This window comes from Indicator indicator, chromosome 1 (assembly GCF_027791375.1).
Source record: "Indicator indicator isolate 239-I01 chromosome 1, UM_Iind_1.1, whole genome shotgun sequence".
In the NCBI taxonomy this organism is placed as follows: domain Eukaryota; kingdom Metazoa; phylum Chordata; class Aves; order Piciformes; family Indicatoridae; genus Indicator; species Indicator indicator.
Window position 1 is genome coordinate 62,949,507 of NC_072010.1, and position 25,624 is coordinate 62,975,130.

At 41.2% G+C, this 25,624-nt stretch overlaps 1 protein-coding gene across 1 annotated transcript in view; it reads left to right on the plus strand.

The window, feature by feature from the left end:
* Positions 1–25,624, plus strand: part of MYO16 (myosin XVI) — a 294,040-nt gene that overhangs the window by 23,958 nt on the left and 244,458 nt on the right. The window contains exons 2-3 of the mRNA XM_054383685.1: positions 2,056–2,126; positions 6,505–6,648. Coding sequence (XP_054239660.1) covers positions 2,056–2,126; positions 6,505–6,648 — 215 coding nt within the window. The remainder of the gene's footprint in view (positions 1–2,055; positions 2,127–6,504; positions 6,649–25,624) is intronic.

Here is a 25,624-nt window from a genome sequence, read left to right on the forward strand (position 1 = left end):
ATATCAAAATTCTAAACACAGGATAACAGGATATTAGGGGTTGGAAGGGACCTCTGAAGATCTTCAAGTCCAACCCCTCTACCAGAGCAGGACCATATAATCTAGTGCAAGTCTCACAGGAATGAATCCAGGTGGGTCTTGAAAATCTCCAGAGAAGGAGACTCCACAGCCTTTCTGGGGAGCTTGGTCCAGTGCAGTCTGTGAGAATATACCATGAAAGTGGCATTTTCAAAGAGTATGTATACTCTAAGTTAATCCTCCTTGAGAACACAATTAGTTTAATGATGAGTGCAAATCACACTTTTAAGGACTATCTGCCATAATTCCCTTATTTGCAAATAAGACTGTCATTGCAGATGGAACTAGGCCATAGTTTGCGTTTTTAACCTACACACAGTGTCCATAAGAATCTACATTCTGAAGGCTGGAAGAATCTACCAATCTGAAGGCTGGGAGAGTGAAATGGGTGGATTTTTTTCCCTTGGAAAAGCAATGGACAAAAGGGGAAAACTTGGAGTATTAATTTTTTCAGGTCAAATCTGGATGGGATTGACAGAATGGAATTAATTTTGGAACCTTAAAAAATGTTCTGTAATATTGAATTAATACTTTCTTACTTGCTAAAGAAATGGCATAACTTAGGAGCATGGAAAATGTTAAATCTTGAGGAGGATGTGGTTGCATACCTGTTTAAGGAAGGAGTATTTACAAGATCTTTACTGACTAAAACATGAGGTAGAGGAAGCATCGCCATATGTGGTCAGTGATTTAGGTATTATAAGAAGGAAGGGACTTAGTTCTGAACCTTTTTTTTAATGGTCTCTGTCTTCATGAGGGCAATTTTGTATTGAAGGCAATGTTGACGGCAATATTGAATTTGTGAATCTGAGAGCAGAAATAAATACTTTAGTTTTTGTTGTTCATCCGTTTTCCCCAGGGTTATGAAAATGTATAAATATTTCTCCACAGTCTCACTCTGCTTCAGTGACAAGAGTCTCTTGACAGATTCACAGAAGTTAGAGGAACCTTGAGAAAAAGGTTATGGTCTTTCTGTGGGATGAGCACTGCAGTGGAACAGTTTTGTGGGGTACTCAGAACTTAAAACCTTGCACACCTTTGTACTACTCCATCCAGAAATGTTAACTCGGAATTAAAACCAGGATTTCCAAATGACGGAGGCAGAACCAGCTGTGTTCTTAAACAGGAAACATTATTGGCAGTTATTCTTCCAGATGGAGACTTTTTAAAAGAGTTCTTCATACCAGTTTAGTGAAGAGTGTTGCAATGCCAGTGTGGATTCTCTGGATAATGGCTGGCATTCTTACTGTGCAATTCTGCTCCTGCAGTGAATATCAGTAGCATGAATTAGTCAGTGCTTTGATTCTGAGTGAAAAGGTTATGAAGGCAATAAAGACCATGGGGAAGAAGTACTGAATTTTCGTACTTGAGTGAACACCAATATGAAGGGTTGTGGGTTTGCTTGTGTTTATAGACCTGCTTTCATTTCAAAGGGTTTTGATAAATGTAACTGGAAGTGGAGTTTGACTCCAAATATCACTTTAAGGATTATGCTGCATCAGTGATCTGACAGTACACTAGAAAGGTTAAATTGAGTGCAGATTGTTTAGTTGTGGTATAATGATTAATTTCAAGTTATGAACATGACTTTCAATTATTCACAGAAAAAAGCCAACAAATCTCATGAGAACTCTACAAAGTAAAATAAAACCAGTGATAAAATAAAATCCAGTGATTGCGACCTTGAGAGAGTTCTTTCCTCTCATATCTGCGGCACTGACATGCTCATCTGTCAACTTGAGAAGTCCTTCATACTGTTCATATTTAGCATCATTATCATAGGCCCTTTGCTTCCAGGCTTATCCATTAAAATAGATGAGATGGGAAATGCTGACATGATAGCTTTGAAAATGTTATCTGGGAGGTTTGCATATATTATTAAATCTCTTAATGAAGATGATGAGGAATAAACCTATTAACAGTTCAGAATTAAGTATATTGCTGCATTAATTCTTCCTCTTTTCTTTCATATTTCAGTGCTACGGCTATTGAAGGATGGTGCTGACCCTCATACACTTGTTTCCTCTGGAGGCTCCTTGCTCCATCTGGTAAGAGTGATTGAAGATTAGTGCTAGTGACCATGGATAAACATTTTGGGCTACCGAGTAGCAGATCAGGCATATTAACACACACACAAAAAGAAACTCTGAGCAATATTTTTTTATCTGTGCTGTCCTCCATGGTGATTGTGATTACATCCAGCTATGAATGCGAAATAAATAGTTGATTTCAAATTGCTTATGAAGGATGAATCATGTCATAGGAATGGTAACTAACAAAGTAGAATGAAATATTTTATTTATAACTTGTCTGTGCCATAAAAAAGAACAAAAGAAACATTTCTAGATTCCATAGATAGTATTATGTGGTTCAGAGATATGCAGATCCTATGTGAAAAATCTTAGTGTGTAACATTTTTTGTTTTGCTTCGATGCATATTTTCTTGCACCAATCTCCCATATGTTGGTATTTAACACATTATCTGCCTTTAGTTTATCATTATTTGCATAGCAATTTAGATTAAGTAGCTGGAAGATAAAAGGAAAACTCTTTGTGTACAATGACTAATAGAGAAGAAAGATGTAAGAGCATGTGGACAAAAGACTAACAGGCAGACAAGAAGGAAATACTGTGGGGTAAAATATTGTAGAAAAACTCATCATAAATTCCTAGCTTTTATGATCCTTTACTTTGATCTGTGATGCTTCAACTGCAGACGTACTTTCTGTTCAATATGAAACTATTTAAAGATATTTGGATCCAATTTCATTGCACAGTGCTGCTAAAATAAATGTGACTTCTTAAATCAAGAGCATAACAGATCTTGTAAAAAGTCTGCTGGAGGAGTGTTTTATTTTAGAGTTTCTTATGGTATGTACAGGAAGCAGGATGATTTCTTAAAAGAAAAAAAAGACAATCCTGTACTGTCACTGGACTCCAGCAAGTCTGCAACCATGCTCTTGCAAGATGTAGTGTTTCCCTTGTGTAATGAGTTTCCTGTAGTAAGAAATTTGTAATGGAGAACTGTGTGTAACCTACTGCCTTAGTTCAGCCAGAGCTACTTGTAAATGCAGCTCATCCTGTTGGAGATAGGGGCAAACCTGATGTCAGTGAAACTTGGGTTTGGCTCCAGTTTGGGAGTAGTACAGACAGGAGAGTGATGATATAGGAAAACACATAAGCCAAATTTATTTTCCTGCAAGAACTTAGTATTTTTAGATTCATCTTTTTTTATGTTTTTTGAAACCTACTCAGATCCATTCTAACTACTACCACTCTAATTCTATGTAAACTGATTTCTCCATGAGGGTGGTGAGATGCTGGAACAGGTTTCCCAGGGATGTGGTAGGAGCCCCATCCCTTGAGGTTTTTAAGGCCAGGCTGGATGAGGCGCTGGGCAACCTGATCTAGTGTGAGGTGTCCCCACCCATTGCAGGGGGATTGGAACTAGGTGATCCTTGAGGTTCTTCCAACCCTAATAATTCTATGATTCCAGAATTCTATGATTCTCCAAAGGACAACCTGATCAGTGTTTATCCTTTCCACTTGTAAGATACATGGTTTTATCCCAGAGTAAATGGAACATATATTTATTTTCACATTTTGATTAAAATATGATTAATGATACAATTAGTTTTTTCTATTTCCATTTGTTAGCTTCCAAAATGTGATATATTTCTAAAAACACCCAAATGGTACACTTCATAAGGATTCTGTTGCTATCTCTGTAGACAGTGTCCCAGTGTGCCTGAATCTCCTGGGAGCTTTAGAAGTGTCCATTGAACTCTTGTTAAACTCAACAGAGCAGAAGTACCCAAAAAAAGAGAGTATTTGCCTGAGTTGCCTATTCATTGGGCAGTATATAATGTCATATCAATTCATGCAATCACCCAACCCACCCTAGTAACAAAGTATATGAGTGCTAGTTTTCTCTTTGAGACCGTCCGGTTACTTCACAAAATCCACTGAACAAGAACCAAGAAGCAGCAGCAATTAAATTGCTGATACAAATCTAGGCTGTTTTCAAACTGGTAACTAATCCCTAACTCTATATCTATTATTAATATTATTTCTTTGCTTAACAATGCTTTGAAATTGTGATTGGTATGAGATTATGCTGATTTGTATTATAAAATATCTTATTTCTGCTTTGTTAAAATTTGAACACTGAACATCTCAATATAAATAAGGCTACTGATACAATAAATGATACCAATGCAACAAACCAAAACTCTTTCTAGAGCTCTCAGATAAGTTATAAGCTAAAGGATATACATCACAACTTAATTTCTGGTCTATGATTTAATGGTCAGTACATTTGGAAATCATTCAAGTCAAGAGTGTTTTTAGCCTCATAGGATTTGATATTCATCCTCCGACTTATCCATACTTAAGATAATAGTAGTATGCACAGCTCCTACATTTGGATGAATATATCAGCTATATCTTGACTTCACAGTGAAATCCAGTTAAGCATTTCTCCTCCTTCTTTTTTTCCTTCAGTGACCTGGCTTCCACACCAAATCAATAGAGACCAGAAAACTGAATGCCATGGTGTGGTTCCACATGTGATACAGACATAGCAACATAATTATGTAACCCTCACTTGCAAATTATCTGCAGATTTAGTTGTATTTGTACTCTTAGTGTATGTGTGCTGTATGGGACAGCTTTAAATATTGGAAGAGGCATAAATATTAAGGATGCAGCAGACACTGGTGCAGCAGCAACTCTGGAGGGAAGGGATAGCATCCAGAGGGACCTTGACAGGCTGGAGAGGTGGGCACAAGCCAACCTCATGAGGTTCAACAAGACAAAGTGCAAGGTCCTGCATCTGGGTCAAGGCAATCCCGAGCACAAATCCAGGCTGGGCAGTGACTGGCTGGAAAGCAGCCCTGAGGAGAGGGACTTGGGGGTGCTGGTGGACAAGAAGCTCAACATGAGCTGTCAGTGTGCACTTGCAGCCCAGAAAGCCAACCAGATCCTGGGCTGCATCAAGAGAAGTGTGGCCAGCAGGTCAAGGGAGGTGATTCTCCCCCTCTGCTCCGCTCTGGTGAGACCCCACCTGGAGTACTGTGTCCAGTTCTGGAGCCCCTATTACAAGAGGGATATGGACATGCTGGAATGTGTCCAGAGAAGGGCCACAAGGATGATCAGAGGGCTGGAGCACCTCTCCTATGAGGACAGATTGAAAGAGTTGGGTCTGTTCAGTCTGGAGAAGAGAAGTCTCCGAGGTGACCTTATTGTGGCCTTTCAATATCTGAAGGGGGCCTACAAGAAAGCTGGGGAGAGACTTTTTAGGCTATCAGGTAGTGACAGGACTAGGGGGAATGGAATAAAGCTGAAAGTGGGGAGATTCAGTCTGGAAGTGAGGAAGAAGTTCTTCACCATGAGAGTGGTGAGAGCCTAGAATGGGTTGTCCAGGGAGGTGGTTGAGGCCCCATCCCTGGAGGTGTTTAAGGCCAGGCTGAATGAGGCTCTGGCCAGCCTGATGTAGTGTGAGGTGTCCCTGCCCATGGCAGGGGGGTTGGAACTAGATGATCCTTGTGGTCTCTTCCAACCCTGACTGGTTCTATGATTATATTCAAGATATCTAAGTATCTAATACAGAAAATTAGTCTCCCTCTAGCCTCTTTCCAGTGAGGAAAGATAGACATCATTCTCTAAAGTTACTGAGATTGTAAGGATCTCAACTTACATGCTCTGATTGTGTTTTGAAGTATTTAAGCACATCCTTAAAAAGTCAGATGTGACTGAGGAGTTACCTCAAAATAATGTGTAAGCCAGCTTCTTCTTTTCTATCAAAATTATTGGCCTCTGTCATCAAAACTAAAACCATACCAACATATACATGTGTAAACCCCTCTTCCCACCCCTAACACGCCCTTAATGCGCAGAACAGGAATCAGGGTAGTTAGTGAACTGGAAGTAGGAGTAGATACGGAGAGGCATGTATTGTTGAATGCTTTTGCTATGAATGTATGAATGCTTTTGCTATGAATGCTTTATGCTGCTCTGTGTGAAAGGCAGAAGTTCATGTACATGTGGACATACGGAGGTGTGGATGTACATTTATTTACATGCCACCACTTCAGATGTGATCATCATGCACTGATGCCTGTGCACTGATGTCGAATTACAACGTTGAACTGAAAGAAAGCTTTATTTTCAGTGAAGATTTCAACAGATTTCACACTGCTTTTTCACAGGCAATAAGGGATTCTGTGAATCACACACAGGGAACTTGTACTCTTCACAAAACTATTTCTATAGATTCATCAGCTGGTGTTCCTTACAATCACAGTAGTTTAACTACAGCTCATCATCTGCTCAATTTAAATGTTAAATGGAGCAAAAATTGTGTGTAATGCATTCAGTTGTACACCGAGTAAAACACCATCCCTAATCTGCTTTTCTTTCTTCTAGTGTGCTCGCTATGATAATGCATTTGCTGCTGAAATTCTAATTGACAGAGGAGTAAATGTAAATCATCAAGATGAGGATTTTTGGACATCAATGCATGTAGCCTGTGCATGTGATAATCCTGATATTGTCCTGCTACTGCTACTAGTAAGTAAAGCAATACAATACGTTGAATGCTTGAAAAGGAAACAGAATGTAATACCATAAGGTCTGAAACTGATGTATGAATGCACTATATTACTACTAGTCATATCAGTGGAATTATATATTGTGTTTTGGGGTTTTTTTGGACATTGTTTTGGTGCTCAAGATTTTTAGAAGGCATGTAGTGAAGCATTTTAGTTCTAGATATTGAGAGTAATTATAAACATCAACGTCAAGGCTCTCCTATCTCTTCCCGGTGGTCAGAAGCATATATCTTTGAAAAGCATTCAGTCCCAAATGGGATATTTGGATAATTTCTTCTCTGTTCTCCTTGCCACTTTCTGTTAAGGGTTGACTTCACAGGCAATCTTATCAAAACCTCATTCCTAAAAGCAAGTATTCACTCAATTACACTTAGTATTTGTAAAGAAGTGTTTGTGGACATTTCAAAATGATGCAAATTTAATATTTATCTAAACAACTTTGACTTTTTGAAGGAGAATTTACCCAGAACAGTAATGTCAATCTGACTTACTTTTATTCTATTTGTATAATTTTAAAAATTCTGTGGTTTTAATAGGTCATTGCAAATAGATCAGCATTTTTAGCATACTTATTGAAATGTTACAGGTTAAATGAAATAAGAAATTGGCTGGCAATGCAGTCTGAGAAATCTGTGGCCCTCTTTCCTGGTCCTTTTCCCAGAAATAGTTTTTGTGGGTAGCTGTATAGATGGACAGTAGGACATATTAAAGAAAAAGAAAAGAGTATAGCTTACGTTTTGTCCTTCAAAATAGTCGCTTTATAGGAAAGTATCTGTCTCTGCTTGAACGTAATATCTGTCAACACTGTTCTCGATCTATATGCCTACACTAGGTCAGTGATGGAATGGGGGGCTTTTAACCAGGGTGATAGTGACTGAAGCCCTCTTGGGATTTTGAGCATTTAAGTCCAAATGTCTCCTCTTCCAGAGAAAAGTCAGATCAATATCTTTCTTTTCCCAGAGGAGTGTTTCTCTAGACTGTTAGATAAATTTCATAATGTAGTTATTTTCTTAGGAATACTTTGGTGCTTAAATGCTAATGCTAAAGCATATTCAGCAGGTTAAGTACTCTCCACAGAAATGAATATGAATATAAAATGAATATTTTATACCTAAAGCTATTGTTCCAGGCTTGGTTACATGTGAGCTCTTTCTGACATAGACATATTGTGCTTTTGAATTGCTATGGTAACGTTAATGAAACAAAAGCTTTTTTTTTTGGTTGTAGTTTTGTGGGTTTTTTAATAACCTGTCTTACTGCATTTAGAATGTCATAAGTCAAAGCCATCATGTTGAGTAACAATTAATGAAATATACGGGTGTGCTGTATTCAACTAAAGTGGCACCACAAGCAAACAGTTTTTGGTAGTAGAGGGAGTAATCCTAGGATTTTCATGAGCATAGTGAGTTTTAGCAGCCTGATTTTTAAGTCACTGACTATGCTGACTGTTATGTAATGCCATGTATCTGAAAGAAGTACTGTGGCTACTATCTGACCTTCTGCAAGTGGTATGGGCTTTGGAACCTGGAATTATTTTTACTCCATCCTGTGGTTGTTTCTTTCAACCTGTAACTTTGATTTTAACATTGATCTGTACCAAATCTTCTCTGGTAGTCTTGTAAGATTCTGATGGCCACTGGGGCTACCCCTGCTATAGAAAACCATGTCTAGGAGCATTCTTAGGTGCTGTATTTCAATTGTCTTTACTAGCAAACTGTTAGAATGTCCTCTGGCATGACTTAGGCATATGCCATCTAGATTCCTTCCAGACAAATCCCCAGCATAGTTTTGAAGCTGTAAAGTCCCAGGGACCAGTTGCCATGTTGTAAAGGATAAGAGCCCTTACTAGAATAATCAAGGTCTCTTCCATACCTCCTGGCTTCGATGCCTAGAGTTTTTCCCAGTTTCATTCGATCTTACAGTAGACACACAGCCTTTGTTGTGCTTGGAATATCCATTTTCTCATATTTTCTAGTAGAAATTTCAATAGATAAGTCCAGTAAATGTTGTAATAAAATATATATTTTTATATATTTTATATTTAATATTTCCTGGTGGTGGTATCTTCAAACATCACTGTAACTTATTAACAAAGTTTACAGGTATATATATTTACAGGTTCTGTTATTCGGTTGTGAGTGATACATTTCACATATGAAGATAATTAAATGATTTAAACACATATCTAAGAATTTCCAATACAGTGATTCAAATAGGAAATAAAGGTGCTGCAATCTGTGGTTTCCCAGAAATGGGATTCGGTGGCAGATTATCTGGGTACTCACAACTTGCTCCTGTGTCTGGTATCTTCCCAAATGCTGTGGCTATAATTCGAGTTGCCCTTGGCTTGGAGAGGACTAGAGCTTTTCTCCTCTTGTGCCCAGTTCATGGTCTGGGGCTTTTCCTTGGCTTGGAGATAGCTAAGGGGCCTCTCTCTCGTGTGCTGTGTTGCCGGGCTGTAGCCTTTCCGTGGCTCTTCTGGGATTCAGTTCTCTTGGAGCTTTTCCTCTTTTTGCCTTGGTCCAGGTGCAAGGCCTGGGTGTAGTTGTTGCTTGTTAGGACTGGCCCTTCAGCAGCTATTCTGGCAGCGTTTGGCTCTTGTTGCTGTGTGGGTGAAAACAAGTCCCTGTTGATTGCAAGCTATCTTCTTCTGAAGGTTTAAGTGTCTTCTGACAACTTGAGATAAGTAGGTTTCTGATGTTTCAGTAACCAAGGACATATCCATATGATTTTTGTAGGTAGTGTTTTAGTTTTCCATATTATTTGCAATAATTTTTGATAACTTTTTCCATATTTTAGGTGGACAGCACTTTTAAAGAAAGAATTTCCGTTAAGTTCTCCCTTCTAGACTGGGAATAATAAATACAAGTATTGTGGCAGAGAAAGGGAAATATTCTTACAGAAGCAAAAGTTTTTGAACCATGACATTAATGCTGTCTTTAATAACATTTGACAAAGTGAAGATGGAAATTGAAGTTGGAGGGAAGTATTTTTCACAACTCTGAACTGTCTTGTGTGAGCATCTGATATTGAGAATTTCTTTGCCTTGAGGTTAGAGTGTTTCATGAACCATGTCTAATGTGTAGCAGGAACCTGGATAATACTAGTATGAGCTACAGTTTTTAGTTGGAAGAGAAAATAACACTTCATGTACACTCATGAATTACTTTAAGATAGATATTTCTTCTGGATTGACTTTACAACATAGATAATGCCATACTATCTGTTTTAAAAATGTGAGGTAAAAGGTAGCAGTGTCGTCCCTTAATTGAGACTTGTGCAAATTCTGATTCTTGAGAAACTGTTGTAGAGGCCAATTGAGGTTTTCTTACTGAGGACTTCAAAAAGTTTCCTGAAGGGAAGATAGGAAAAAGGGGGATGCAGAGTATATGTAGATCTTAGAAGTTTAGAATCATAGAATCATAGAATTGTTTCTGTTGTAAAAGATCTCTAAGATCATGGAGTCTAACTCTAATATTAAAGTCTGGTGCTAAACCATGTCCCTTAGCACCACATAGATGTGTCTCTTAAATACTTTCAGGCCGCTTAGACACACACGAGTCTATGGGGCCAGATGGGCTACACCCAAGGATGTTGAGGGAGTTGGCAGATGTGCTTACCAAGTCACTTTCCATTATTTACCTGAAGTCCTGGCTAACTGAGGAGATCCCAATGGACTGGAGAGCAGCAAATGTAACGCCCATTGTGGTGATTAGGAGGATGGATGGATTATTAATGTATGAATTATGAAATATGAATTATGAAAATTATATTTTATTATTAAAATTATTAATAACCAATTAATCACTTTTATATATACATATTGATTCTAATGCACGGTTGTGAAAATATATTCCATAACTGGTTTAGTATATGCAATTTGACCTGATTAGAATATTTACAGAATCAATTTCCAATTAAGGGAACAAAGGGTGCAGTTCCACTGCTTGTCCACTAGATGGAGATTCGACAAGATGCTTGGCAGCTGTAACTATGTACACAGAAATTTACAATGTTATCAAGAAGCAATTCAATCTGGAATATCATGCGGCTAGGCATGGGCACTTTGAACCGAATGTTGCCGAGTGTTGCACATGTAAAACGATGCACTGTGTCTTTATTTGTAGTGAATCAAGTTGCTGGATTATGCTGGCTGCTCACTGTCTCTCTGCCCAGGGCTGGTCCATCCAGGCGGGGGAAGGCTCCCGGGGCTGAGGCTGTGGCTGAGTCGCTGGCGGGCTGTGGGGGGGCTTTCCTCCGGACTGTTACTTTCATTCTCCTCCCGTCTCCATGGGTGGGGCAAAGCTTTCTTTCTCCTGCCACGGTAGGGGTGACTTTCCACCAATCAGCGGCTTCCCTTGGCAGGGTGGTTCCACGGCGCAACTGCGGCAACCGAGGGTTGGCAGGATTGGTGTGGCTCCCTGAACACAGTGGTCCTGCGTGGCAGGGCCGGGTCCTTCAGGGTTGGCCCTTGTGGTCGGGGTGATGGTTCCTGGTAGGCAGGGTCGGCCGTCTCCGATCCCAGAGATGGGCTTCGGGGAAGGGGTGTGATTATGCAATGATTCCCCCTTGCTTGGCTCGAACTGAGCTGACTATGCTGAATCTCTTGGTGACTGCTTCCCATTAAGGTGACAATGCAGTCCTTGGCTTGAACTCAAAGGAGAGAGTGTCTCTCTCTCTCGGGAAATCCCGGGTTACATTCCCCTGACGGCACAGGGCTGTGGAGCGGTAACGGTAGCTCCGCTTATCTCCTGCAAACAGCAGGAGTCATGCAAGGCCTGCTGCTGCTTGGTCAGCTGCTTGTGGCTGCAGCAGATGTGCTGGACCACTGGGCTTGGGCTGGTCCATCCCCTTCTGGGCTAAAGTTTACCCTCGGGGTTTCAGTCCTCTCGAAGACGCGACTGGGCTTACGAGGGTGGCTTTCGTAGCCTCAGCGAAGGGATCTCCTTTGCTTGTTCCTCAAGCAGCTCAGAGAGCTGGCTTCTTTCTGTGTTGCAGAGGCCTCTAGCATGCTTGCATGTGGGAATGAGAAGACTTAGGTGCTGAGAGCTTACGTAGCTCAAGCAAAGTGAGAGAAAGCAAAAGGAAAGAGCAAATTGGTAAACAAGAGGGGTAATGCTTATAGATCTCTCGAGGCTGGATCTGGCCAATGGGCACAGTTGTCAACAGCCTGCTTTACCCTATAGAAAGGGTGAAGCTAGAATTATGCCCTTAGATGGAAAGAGCATGAGCATGCCATGCGATGGGTGCATGCAGTTTTTTACCCCTCAATGAAACAGGTTGGTGCCTGGGACTTTGTCCCCACTCTGGGAAGGAGTGTGGAAGGGGGGAACTTGCCAGAACATGTTGGGACAAGTTTGCTGGTGTTTGGGGACATAATTCTGGGCATAGGGTGCCTTCACCACACCCATCTACAAGAAAGGAAGAAAGGAGGATCTAGGAAACTATAGACCTGTCAGTCTGACCTCAGTACCAAGGAAGGTCATGGAGCAGATCATCTCAAGCACAATTACACAACATATAGAGAAAAACCAGGGGATCAGGCCCAGTCAGCAGGGGTTTATGAAGCGCACGTCTTGCCTGACCAACCTGATCTCTGTCTATGACAGGATGACCTGACTGTTGGATGAAGGAAAGGCTGTGGGTATTGTCTACCCAGACTTTTAAGAAGCCTTTGACACCATTTCCCACAGAATTCTCATGGACAAACTGGCTGTCATGGCTTGGATGAGCACACACTCTGCTGGATAAAGCACTGGCTGGACAAACGGGCCCAAAGAGTGGTGGGCAATGGGGGTAAATATGGCTGGCGGCCAGTCACCGGTGGTGTTCCTCAAGGCTGAGTGTTGGGACCACTTCTGTTTAACATCTTTATTGATGACTTTGATGAAGACATGGAGTGTGTCATCAGTAATTTTGAAGATGACACCAAGTTGTTGATCTTCATGAGGGTAGGGAGGCTCTACAGACTCGGATAGTTTGTACCCACGGGCCAACGTTAATGGGATGAGCTTCAACCGAGGCAAATGCCAGGTCCCGCAGTTGAGTCACAACAAGCCCAAGCATCACTACAGGCTTGGGGAAGTGTGGCTGGAAAGCTGTCTGGCAGAAAGGGACCTGGGGATGCTAATCGACAAGCAACTGAATATGAGCAAGCAGTGTGCCCAGGTGGCCAAGAAAGCCAATGGCATCCTGGCTTGTATCAGAAATGCTGTGTCCAGCAGGAGTAGGGAGGTGATTGTCCCCTTGTACTCAGCTCTGTTGAGTTCACACCTCAAGTATTGTGTCCAGTTTGGGGCACCTCAATACAGGAGAGATATGGAGGTGCTGGAGTGAGTGCAGAGGAGGGCAATGAAGCTGGTGAAGGGTCTGGAGGATAAATCTTATGAAGAGCGACTGAGGGAGCTGGGGCTGTTTAGTTTTGAAAAGAAGAGGCTGAGGGGAGACCTCATTACTCTCTACAACAACCTGAAAGGATGTTGTGGAGAGGCTGGTGCTGGTCTCTCTTCACAGGTAATTGGTGATAGAACAAGAGGGAACGGCCTCAAGCTACAACCGGGTAGGTTTAGACTGAACATTAGGAAAAAAAATTTCACAGAAAGAGTGCTCAGGCATTGTAATGTGCTGCCCAGGGAGGTGGTTGAGTCACCAACCTTGGATATGTTTAAACGTCGTTTGGATTTTGTGCTTGGGGATATGGTTTAGTGGTGAACTTTGTAAAGCAGGGTAATCGGTTCAACTTGGTGATCCTGAGGATCTTTTCCAACCTGAACGTTCCTGTGTTTCTGAGATTCAACCACCCTCCTGGGGAGCCAATTGCATAATTTGATAACTCTTTCAGTGAAAAAGTTTTTTTTAATATCCAATCTAAATCTCCCCTGGTGCAACGTGAGGCCATTTCCTCTCATCCTGTTACTTGTTACTAGGCAGAAGAGACCAACACCATTCTCACTACAACCTGCTTTCAGGCAGTTGTAGGGAGCAATAAGGTCTTTCGTCAGCCACTTCTTCTCCAGACTAAACAATCTCAGTTTCCCTTAGCCGCTCCTTGTAAAACTTGTTCTCCAGTTTTGTTGCCATTCTCTGGATGTGATCCATCAATTCCATGTCCTTCACGTAGTGATGGGCCCAATACTGAAGATGGTATTTGAGGTGCAGCCTCACCAGTGCCAAGTACAGAAGCATGATCACTTCCATACTCCTGCTGGCCACACTGGTTTTGATACAGACCAGGATGCTATTGACCTTGTTGACCAGCTAAGCGCCCTTCCAAGGGCGTATTTATATCTTCATTTTGTGACTGTCGGGGGTGCCAGGGCGGGGGCACATTGAATAGGATCCAGGAAATATATCCCATGTCTGCTAAATAGTCAGCCAACAAAGCACCTGCCCCCGAGGCAGCTGCTAGCACATAAGGAAATGTGAAGATCAAAGGTAATCCATAGAGGTCTGGTTTCCATACATGCAAATGAAGTGATTAAAGGTCAGATTCATCAGTCATTTCCTGAACTGCATTAATGTTGCACATTTTTCCTGTGGGATCTGTGGCTGTTTCTGTGGATGTATGGAGGCTCCTATAGCAGGTTGAAGAGAATCTGGAAGTGCCTTTCACTTAAGAACAAAGACGCATAGGCTTGTATTCATTTGTGCCCACATGAAATCTCCAAGAGAGTATGAAAAGCAACTATATTTCTTAGAAGTATCTAATCTGTCTTGCCTCAATGCCTTTTGAAGACTCAGAACTGGACACACTGACAGTAGTTCTGTCTGATCAGGGTGTGTTCCTTTTCCATCATCTCTGGACACATTGCAGCATTGCATTACACATTAATTTCCACTTCTTGTTTTTATATTGAATTGAAACACAAACAAAGATTTGTAACTTAATATTCAAAGTGCTTTGCCCTATTGGAAATGCTGCCTGAGTTACAGAACATCCAAGTGCCAGTGCTTGGATACTGTTTGTGCCTTGTTAGCTGGAGAAAAGTGTTTAGTCCACTCTGTATCACTTTAAATGGCTATAACTTTAAATTGGTACCCATCACTTGAAGTATAATTGCTCCTCCACAATATACATTTTCTAGCTTCAAATACTTTTTTAAGTGATACCTGAGGTCTGTGACATACCCCTTCAAGTCCTTGTGATCATGTCCTACATTCAGCTAAGATAGGGCTAAGTTTTGGGTTGATTTTTTTCCTTTCACAAGATGATGGGGGGGGGGGGGTGGGGCACAGCCAAGACAGGTAGCTGAATCAGCCAAGGGATATTTGCTACCATTCTGCCTCATGCCTACTACATAATGGAAGGGTTGGCTGGAGCAAGTGGGTGCTTTGAGCAGGTGACTGTGGTGGCATAGAGGTGGTGTGGTGGATTAGGGATGGAAGATGATGGTTATGAATTAGGAAATATGAAATGTAAAAATTATCATTAATTATTAAAAATATGAATAATTATATAATGACCATATATATATTGATTTGATATATATATATATATATTTGATATATATATAATATATATAATGACCTTATATATATTGATTTGAATGCACGGTTGTAAAAAATATAGTCCATAACTGGTTCAGTATTTACAGTTATACCCAATTATAATATTTACAATTTCTAATTAAGGGAATGAAAGGGTGCAGTTCTGCCACTTGTCCACTAGACAGAGGCTCAACAAGATGCTTGATGGCTGCTAACTATGTGCAGAGATATTTATAATGTTATCACGAGGCAAGTTAAGCTAGAAATATCACAGGGCTATGCGCAGGCGCTTTGAATAGAATGTTACTGAATGTTGCACACATGGAAAGATACATTCTGTCTTTCTAGCGAGGCAAGTTGCTGGTTTACGCTTGCTGGTTGCTCGCTGTTGGCTGCCTATCTGCCCGGGGCTGGTCCCATCTGGGCGGCAACTTTCTTTCTCCTCCTGCATCCGCGGGTGGGGACAAGGCTTTCTTTCTCCTGCTGCAAATGGCGGGGGTCACATAAGATGCGTTTCTGCTTATGGCTGCTTATGATTGCAGCAGATCTGGACTGCCAGGCTTGGGCTAATCCCTCCCCTTCTGGGCTAAAGCTTACCGTCTCGGGGTTTCCTCAGTCCTCTCGAAGACTGGGCTTACAACACTGCCTTTCTCTGTAGCTGAGTGAAGGGATCTCCTCTGCGGGTTCCTCGAGCAGCTCTGGGAGCTGGCTTCTTTCAGTATTGAAGAGGCCTCTAGTACGCTTGCATGTGGGAGTGAGAAGACTTAGGGGTTGCGAGCTTCCATAGCTCGACCAAAGCGAGAGAAAGCAAAAGGAGAGAGCAAAATGGTAAACAAATGCAGTAGTACTTACAGATTTCTCGAGGCTGGATCTGGCCAATGGGCACACTTGTCAACAACCTGCTTCAACCTATAGAAAGGGTGAAGCTAGAATTATGCCTTTAGATGGAAAGAGCACGAGCATGCCATGTGATGGGTGCATGTAGTTGTTTATCCCTTAGGAGACAGGTTGGCGCCTGGGCCTTTGTCCTCTTCTCCTGAAAGGAGGGTGGAAAGGGGGGACTTACCAAAACATGTTGGGACAAGTTAGCTGGTATTTGGGGGCATAATTCTGGGCATGTGGTGCCTTCACCACAGATGGATGGGATCATTGTGGACAGCATTGCGTTTTGTGCCACTCACTGTACATCTTATTTCATTGTTGTTATTGTTCTCCCTGATTGCTGTTACCTCTTTTTGCTTCTCTGTTAAACTCTCCTTATCTCAACTCACAGGGCTTTGCTTTTTTTTTTATTCCTGGCTTTCCTTTCCATCCCACCAGAAGTGCTGGGGGGCAGTTGTGTGAGCGGCAGTAGGTGACTTTGGCTGCTGGGGCGGGGGGTAGCTGAACCACAACAAATTAAGATTTTTGTTTTATCTAGAAACTTCTGTCTTTGTTTTCTTGGGCTCTCAAATTGTTGCCAGAGTTATTTAGAAGGATATTGGTGCAAAGACAGTGCTTCCAGGTGATTCTGGGTCTTCTAGGCCACTAAAACAAAATCAAGTAACAGACTACATGGGGTGTGGAGCTTTCTAGGGAGAAGTTGGGATGAAAGGTGGATTTCACAATCTCTATCTGGAGACTAAGATACTAAAAAAGTAGTATTTAAAGCCCTACAAGGGTAGGTAGTGGTTTCTGCTTCCTCAGATTGTGCTTGAGGTATCCCATGTCTTAGAGGCCATGCATTGGAAGATCTGATGAAGTTGTGTACTAGACATGTGAATGGAGACAGTTTTTATCACACTACAAAATAAATAAACATCTAATTTCTGTGAGAGCAGTACAGTTGAATCTGTATTCTTGTGACTTCCAAAGGTGTATGTGATTTTCTTGAAAGGGTATGCTATATACTTGCCTATTTTTGTCCTCATCTTAGTGTGATAAAGAATAATTTAAACTTCCAAATTGTAAATTGTTAGTTTTATTTTTAAATCTTTTCACTCATTAGAGTACTGAAATGATATTTGTTTTTTTCAGTGCAAATAAAGCAATTAGTAAAATTAACTTGTTACAGAGATTTAGCTTTATATGTATTGAAACTTAATGGTTCTAAGAAAAGGTCATTACATGCTTTATTAAGGAAAGAATACAGAAGAACACTGTGGAGAATATGCTGTCAAACAGAATAGGATTATGCAGGTGCAAACTTGACCATCTGAACTATTCCACTCTTTTACAAAATACAGGATAAATAAGTGCTATGTAACGTTTTGTAGCTTTTATTCAAAAGCTCAGAACTTTTAAGTGTAGTGCTGGGCTATTTGTGATGGCAGGACATCATCCTCAAGCGTTTTTTTTTCTGGGTACAAATGGATGTCATCTATCAAGTGCCATCAACTGCCCTGATGCCATTCAGCTCATGAAGCCTACCTGATAAAATTCTATTTTTGTGTGTGGCTTTTGGAAATGTTTATTTAAAAGCCTTACACCAGCACTGCTGTGTTTTGGCAGATGGGGTAAATCCTGAGTGCATTCAATTAGCTAAAGGTGATTCCAGTACTAGTATTAGTTGGATGTTTTAAATTTGATGACCTCTTCACTTGCAGAATTTATTAGTTCTTTCATCCTTTCTTGGGTCAGTCCAATCTTTTTTGATAGACTTTTTTACATTTTCTATAGTATGCCTACTTTTGATTTTAGTGTAAAACTTTTTTTCCAAAATCAGATATGTGTTTGCTGGAAAAAAATACAGGAACGGATTTACTGGTGGGAGTAGAAGGGTAGTCTTTCCAGGCTGTAATTCTCTTTTGCCTTTCCCTATACACTTGGCCCACATCTGAGGTCATGTAGCCAGAGACAGTTGCACAGTTCTTTTACCCTTGTTTTTTGCAGCTGTAGCAGACTATTTTAGCAAGCAGAGATGAATATCAATGACTGATCTTTAGAATTTCATGAAACATCTTTATCTGTCATAGTTTCAGAAGCAATTAAAGCAGAGTAAACAATTGCTTCCTCAAAGAAAGTAGTTCTGCCCTCCCACTCAGTCTTGCTCAATATGACTTCATCCTTTGAGTCAATGTGACTGTAAAGGGGGCAAAATTCAGAGCAGCTAGAGGTCAAAAGGGGACAGTGGATAACAGTTTAAAATATAAGGAATATATACCTAAAAATTATATGATTCTTCTCTCTTTCTAGAGGCAGTTATCAACAGTAGTTGTTAAGAAACTTTAAATAGAAGATATTTGCAATGAAAGATGTGGATATTTGTCAATATTCACCGGTTGCATGGACTGGTAGAGATGTGATAAGCGTAGGAGGAAACTTTCAGAAAGTGTCTACTATTGGCTTACAGTCTTTCATCTTTGCTGACTGAGCTAAGATAGAACTAAACTAGGTGAAGGCTATTAATGAGCTAATCTAGGTGAAGGCTATTAATGAGCTAATCTAGGTGAAGGCTATTAATGAGCTACTGAACACCAAATGGAAGCACTCACATGAAACTGTAGAAAATATGAATGTTTTTCCTTTACAACTGGGAAAAAGGGATGCATCTCACTAGCGATGCTGTGTTAAAAGTGGTCCAAGGAGAGAGAACAGATGCCTGTACCAGATACAGCAACTTTGGAAAGCATTTTGTCTTTGAGCACTAACATGAGCAAATTGAGATAGCCTGGTAAAGAAATTAGGATAATATGAAGAGAAAAGCATTGTAAACTTCAATCAGCAGAAGAAATAACTAGTGAAATAGAATCTACAGATCACAGTAGAAAGAATGCTAAATCACACAGAATCACAGAATATCTTTGATTGCAAGAGACCTTCAAGATGATCTGATCCAACCTTCCACTCAGCACTGCAAGGTCAACACTAAACCGTCTTCCTAAGCACCATGTCCACAAGCTGTTTAAACACCACCAGGGATAGTGGCTCCACGACTGCCCTGGGCAGACTGTTCCAATGTTTCTTAACCCTTTCAGTGAGTAAGTATTTCCTAAGAGCCAGCTTAAACCTCCCATGGCACAGCTTGTATATATTTCCTCTAGTCCTGTTACTTGCCACCTCCTTTCAGGTAGTTGCAGAGAGCAATAATGTCTCCCCTCAACCTCCTTTTCTCCAGACTGAACAACACCAGCTCCCTCAGACGCACCCCGTAGGTCATGTGCTACAGGCCCTTCATGAGCCTCATTGCCCTTCTCTGGACATGCCCCAGCACTTCTGTGCCCTTCTTGTAGTGAGGGGCCCAGAACTGAACACAGTACTTGAGGTGTGGCCTCACCAGTGCTGGGTACATGGGGATGATCACCTCCCTCTTCCTGCTGGACACAGTGTTTCTGATACAAGCCAGGATGCCATTGGCCTTCTTGGCCACCTGAGCGCACCACTGACTCATATTCAGTTGACTATCAACCAATAACCCGAGGTTCCTTTTCAGGTTGCAGCTTTCCAACCACACATCCCCAAGTCTGTAGCTTACCATGTGGTTGTTGTGACTCAAGTTCAGGACCTGGCACTTGGGCCTGATCACTGTAAAAATATATGTTTTTAGTTATTTTGTATTTATATGCAAAGTATATTTACAGGTTCTGCTATTTGGTTGTGAGTAATACATTCCACATACGGAGACAATTAAACCATTTAAGCACAAATCAGAGAATTTCCATTACAGTGATTCAAATTGGAAATAAAGGTGCTGCAATCTGTGGTTTTCCACAAGGGGGATTCTGTAGCAAATTACCTGGGGACCCACGACTTGCTCCTCTGTCTGGTATCTTCACAGATGCTGTGAATATATTTCAAGCGTCTCTTGGCTTGGAGAGGACTAAGGGACCTCTCTCTCTTCTTGTGCCCAGTTCATGGTCTGGAGCTTTTCCTTGGCTCGGAGAAGGCTAAGAGGCCTCTCTCTCATGTGCTCCGTCGCTGGGCTGTAGCCTTTCTGTGGCTCTTCTGGGATTTGGTTGTCTTGGAGCTTTTCCCCTTTCTGCCTCCAGTGCAGTGCTTTCAGCGTGTTGATTACCTTGGTCCAGGTTTGTCCCTTCAGGACAATTACCTTGTTGGTAATTAATCAAAGACTTTTTACACAGGAAGTATTCAAGGAAAATAAAGCCTATCCTCAGGTGTAAGACAGTGATTTTTTTCTGAAGAGTCTGTAAATACATTGTGAATGGCTAGAAATCACCAAGAATTGAATCTTGTTGTCCAAGACCTGACAAAGAAAAGTACTTTATAATAATGGAAACATGAACTGTAGAAATTGGTTAACAGTAATACTACTCAATAATAATTCCAGGTGATCTAGTATATGAAATACTTACCAGATATTTACAGTTCTGTTTACTATCTTTATGAGTGATTTGGATGAGGCAATTGAGTGCATTGTCGGCAAGTTTACAAGACAACACTAAACTGAGTGGGAGGGTTGATCTACTCAAGAGTGGGAAGACTCTGCAAAGAGATCTGGACAGATTAGATTGATGGGCTGTGAGACCAGTGGGATGAGGTTTAACAAGACCAAGTGCTGGGTCCTGCAATTCAGTCACAGCAGTCCCAAGCAACACTACAGGCTTGTGAACAGTGGCTAGAAAGCAGCCTGGCAGAAAAGGATCTGGGGGTTCTGGTGGGTGGCTGGCTGAACATGAGCCAACAGTGTGCCAAGGTGACCAAGAGTGCATCTTTGCATGTATCAAAAAACAGTGTCCAGCAGGAGTAGGGAAATTATCATGTCCCTGTACTCAGCTCTGTTGAGGCCACAACTTAAATACTGTGTTCAGTTCTGCGCACTACAGTCTAAGAAAGACATTGAGGTACTGAAGGGTGTCCAGAGAAGAGCAACAAAACTGGGAGGGGTTTGGAGGGCATGTCATACAAGGAACAGCTGAGGGAACTGGGGTTATTTTGTCTAGAGAATAGAATACTAAGGGGAGACGTTATTGCTCTCTACAACTAATTGAAAAAAGGTTGTAATGACACCTGTTGTCTCTTCTCCTAAGTAACTGGTGATAGGATGAGATAAAATGGGCTTAAGGGAAGTTTAAATTTGGTTTGATTGGGATTAAATTAACGAGGCGGGAATTATAAAAATACAGTTATCTTTATTTTTCCTGAAAACCCTGCCCCAAAATTATGTACACAACTGGTTAAATTATTTACAGGTTCTCTTCATTCACGAATTCTACCAGGATGCTTATGGGCAACTCTAGTACAATTTAGAAAATTCAGAAAAGGGAAACGGCTTCACCCCACTTATAAAATCAGAGGCAAGCCAGGACACCAGGGAAAGTGTGAGAATGCCGGTTTTACTCATGAGGATGGAACAGGAATTAGGAGATGGTCCCTAGGTCTTTCTTCAGTGGCAGGCTCCAGAACTGCAGGGTTTATAATCTGATTTGTGGATAACATGACACAAATCCGAAGGAAAAGGGACCCACCAAAATCAAAGTGTCTGTAGACATGGCTGCCATGAGGGAAAACTGGTACAGTAGCACTGTCTGAACAGTGCAAGGAAAGCCTCAGTTTTACAGCAGGCGGGGTCACTCCAGGGCAGGCAGGTCTGGGGAGAAGCCAGGTCCCAGTGCTGGTTTTTCCAATTTCACCACGAATCCAGAGCGAGTCCAAGATGAGCCAAAATGAGAGTGATAAAAATGAGAGCCCCGACCACTTTCTGGTCACTCTATTTAAGGCTTTCCTAGACAATGTGTCCAGTGTCAATGTATACTGGGTGTGAAGAACCCGTCCCATCATTCTTCCAAATCCCACTGGGCTCCCCCCCCCAGGTAGATACCTGTGAGGGACCTCCACCCCAGCGGGAAGAATGGACACCTTTTACCAGTCCCCAGGGGAAGGGGAAGACAATCTTGCACTTTGGAAGGCAGTTTCACACCTTTGTCTTCTCCCATTCAAACCTCCACTGATGGAGGTGGGGGATGTAGGGGTTTGGAGCACCCTGTAACAAAATTGGACATTAGAAAAAAATTCTTTACTGAAAGAGTGGTCAGGTGTTGGAACAGGGAAGTGGTGGAGTCACCATTGCTAGTGACCAAGAAGCGTGTAGATGTGGCGTGTCAGGGTATAGTTTAGTGGTCACGGTAGTTGGATTAGGATTCAGAGGTCTTTTCCAACATCAATGGTTCTATAATTCTATGAAGAATATAGAACTTAAGAGATTTATCTTATTAAAGAGGGGGGCATGAAAACATGAACAGTAATCGAGAGATTTAGTTGACAGTAAAAATTAGTAGGTATTGTTATCCTGGGCTGAAGTAGGAGCTTGCCTTTCACACATTTCACAGATGGGAATAAGGAATCAGTCTAAGAAGACGTAGTACAGTATTATGTATATATGTATATATACATAATATAAAAGTATACAGTGGTACACTCACTGTATCTGTAGGTCAGAGGATCCCGTTTTACAAATGGTAGGTGAGGTTCTGGGTGAAGAGTGAGTACTCCACAGTGCAGAGGTGGTGGCTGTGGTGCTCTTGCATACTCATCCACTTGCAGTGTATTGCAGCTTGTGTATGCCTGGTTATGTGGATTTGTGGACTATATTAATTGAGTTATAACTAACTTAAACCTCACAAAGTGGGCAAGTAGCTTGAAAAAATTCCTGAAAAGAAGTTGCAGACTGATATAATAAGGCTAATATTGTCAGCACAAATGAATAGGAACATGGCAGAGCAAGTACTTCTCCTAGTACTAATACGTGTTTTTCATTATTATGAGGTAAAAACACTAGCAGTGTAATCAATGATGTTTAAAATTGTACAATACTCAATACAGTATTTTATAAAATTTCACTAAACTTTATAAATCTTGAGAAACCTCTTTTGAGTCTTCTTAATAGCAAAAGACAAAAAGCCAGGTTTTGCCCTTTTAGTTAGGCACTAAATAAAAGTTTACCCTTTTATTTAGGCACTCTTAAAGACTATGAAATTTTCAAAACAAATGAGACTCCTTCAGTTCCTTCTTTCTCCTGCCTTCTTTCTATGATTAATCATGTTATTTACAACAACCATAATAAGTCAGAAACATGTGTGTTCTCTCTTGGGATCAGTAGCCATCACCCTTTTCCTGAAGTTAAGAAAAAAAGTATCTCACATAAAATGACTGAATTCTGCAGCATGTTTGAATTTCTAGTAAAACAGAACTGTGACAAAGATGGCAGATGTGGTTCCTAGACTTTAGAGAATCTTGTCAGCTGCTGTCTTTGTGGTGGAGGCGGGGGGGGGGAAGAGAGAGAGAGGGATATTCTTTCAGGTAATTTGGTACTGTATTATTTATTTGGACAGATCTGTCCTGCAATGCCCCCCAAAAATCCCAAGCCAACACCTTCCTACCTCAATCTTAGAAGGCTTTTTGTGTGTTTTCATTTGAGCAATACTGGAATGAAATATCACTATGGCATAGTTTGTAATGCATAATTTAGAAGGGCTTGGGAGCATGAACCTATCAAAAAAGAACTGTCAAATGAATCTTCATGAATTCTTGAATTTCTGCGTGAGCTAGTAGGGAAAAATGCAGCACTGATACAATTTATCAAAAATTCAAGGGCAACTTATCTTGAGATGCCACTGTAGAGATTGATGTGTAAAGTCATTGAAAAGAAAACTGCTGGAGGAAAAACTGGCTTACATATTCAAAGCAGATGGTTTAGGTAAATTATAACAGTGTGACATTAGTGGAAGTAATAAATGAGGTGACATGCAGGTCAGTAAAAGGCTCGTGTTGGCACATGTTTTTGAAGACTTTTCAATTAGAATGGGGAAGGTAAAGAAAAACATTGACTTCCCAAATTTAGAATAACTGGTATAGACTATGTGTGAAAAAGTAGGTAATACAGTTCAGTTCACAGCAATGTTAAGATGATGAAACTGGGATGCATAACGAAGTATGGGAGTTAAAGACATGAATTGAAAAACAGTGGAGAGTAGGATGTAGTCTATTTTTTCATTGTTTTTTTTATAATCAGATTGACCAAGATGTGGTTTTTTTTGCAAGGATGAAAGAAAATGTGTTTAAAGACTGGAATATGAAAGCCCAAGTTAAAAAATGGCTTTTTATATGATTTCTGAATAGCAGCTGCATCTTCTGTTATATAAAAATAAAAAATTATCAAATCATACTTGCCTTCATTTCAAATTACTCTCAATAGCAATTATGATATATTGCTAACTTTTAAAATGCAACAAATAGCAATTTTCCAAAATTTTAAATGATGGGAAGTATTTGTTGAATTAAAATAAATACTGGAAGATTACTGATAGCATTTCTTGGGAGAAAGTATGTTCATTAAAATTATGAGAGTATTGAAAGTTGGGAAAATTTATTTTTTAGGACGAAGACTTGAAAATTACAAGTGAGTGACTATGTACAAATGTTGCTAGACAAAGTGATAGGCAGATGATAGGTGCCTACTAATTACTACTAATTTTCATAGAATCATAGAATCAGTAAGGTTGGAAAAGACCTCAAAGATCATCAAGTCCAACCGATCACCCAGCACCTCATGACTAACTAAACCATGGCTTCAAGTGCCAAGTCCAATCCTTTTTTGAACGCCTCCAGGGACGGTGACTCCACCACCTCCCTGGCAGCCCATTCCAAGGCAGATCAGTCTTTCTGTGAAGAACTTTCTCCTCACCTTGAGACTAAACTTCCCCTGGCGCAGCTTGAGACTGTGTCCTCTTGTTCTGGTGCTGGTTCCCTGGGAGAAGAGACCAATCCCCTCCTGGCTACAACCTCCCTTCAGGTAGTTGTAGACAGCAATGAGGTCACTCCTGAGCCTCCTCTTGTCCAGGCTAAACAACCCCAGCTCCCTCAGCCTCTCCTCATAGAGCTTGTGCTCCAGACCTCTCACCAGCCTCGTTGCTCTTCTCTGGACACGTTCAAGTATCTCAATATCCTTCTTAAATTGAGGAGCCCAGAACTGGACACAGTACTCAAGGTGTGGCCTAACCACAGCTAAGTACAGTTTCAGAATGACTTCCCTGCTTCTGCTGGCCACACTATGCCTGATGCAGGCCAGGATGCCATTGGCCTTCTTGGCCACCTGGGCACACTGCTGGCTCATGTTCAGCTGTCAATCAGTACCCCCAGGTCCCTTTCTGCCTGGCTGCTCTCCAGCCACTCTGTCCCCAGCCTGTAGCTCTGCGTGGGGTTTTTGTGGCCAAAGTGCAGCATCCAGCACTTGGATTTGTTGAATGCCATCATGTTGGACTCTGCCCATCTGTCCAGCCGGTCAAGGTCCCTCTGCAGAGCCCTTCTACCCTCTAACAGATCAACACCTGCTCCCAACTTGGTGTCATCTGCAAACTTACTAATGGTGGACTCAATCCCCTCATCCAGATCACCAATAAAGATATTAAACAGGATGGGGCCCAGCACTGATCCCTGGGGGACACCACTAGTGACAGGCTGCCAGCTGGCAGTGGCACCATTCACCACCACTCTCTGGGCTCGGCCCTCTAGCC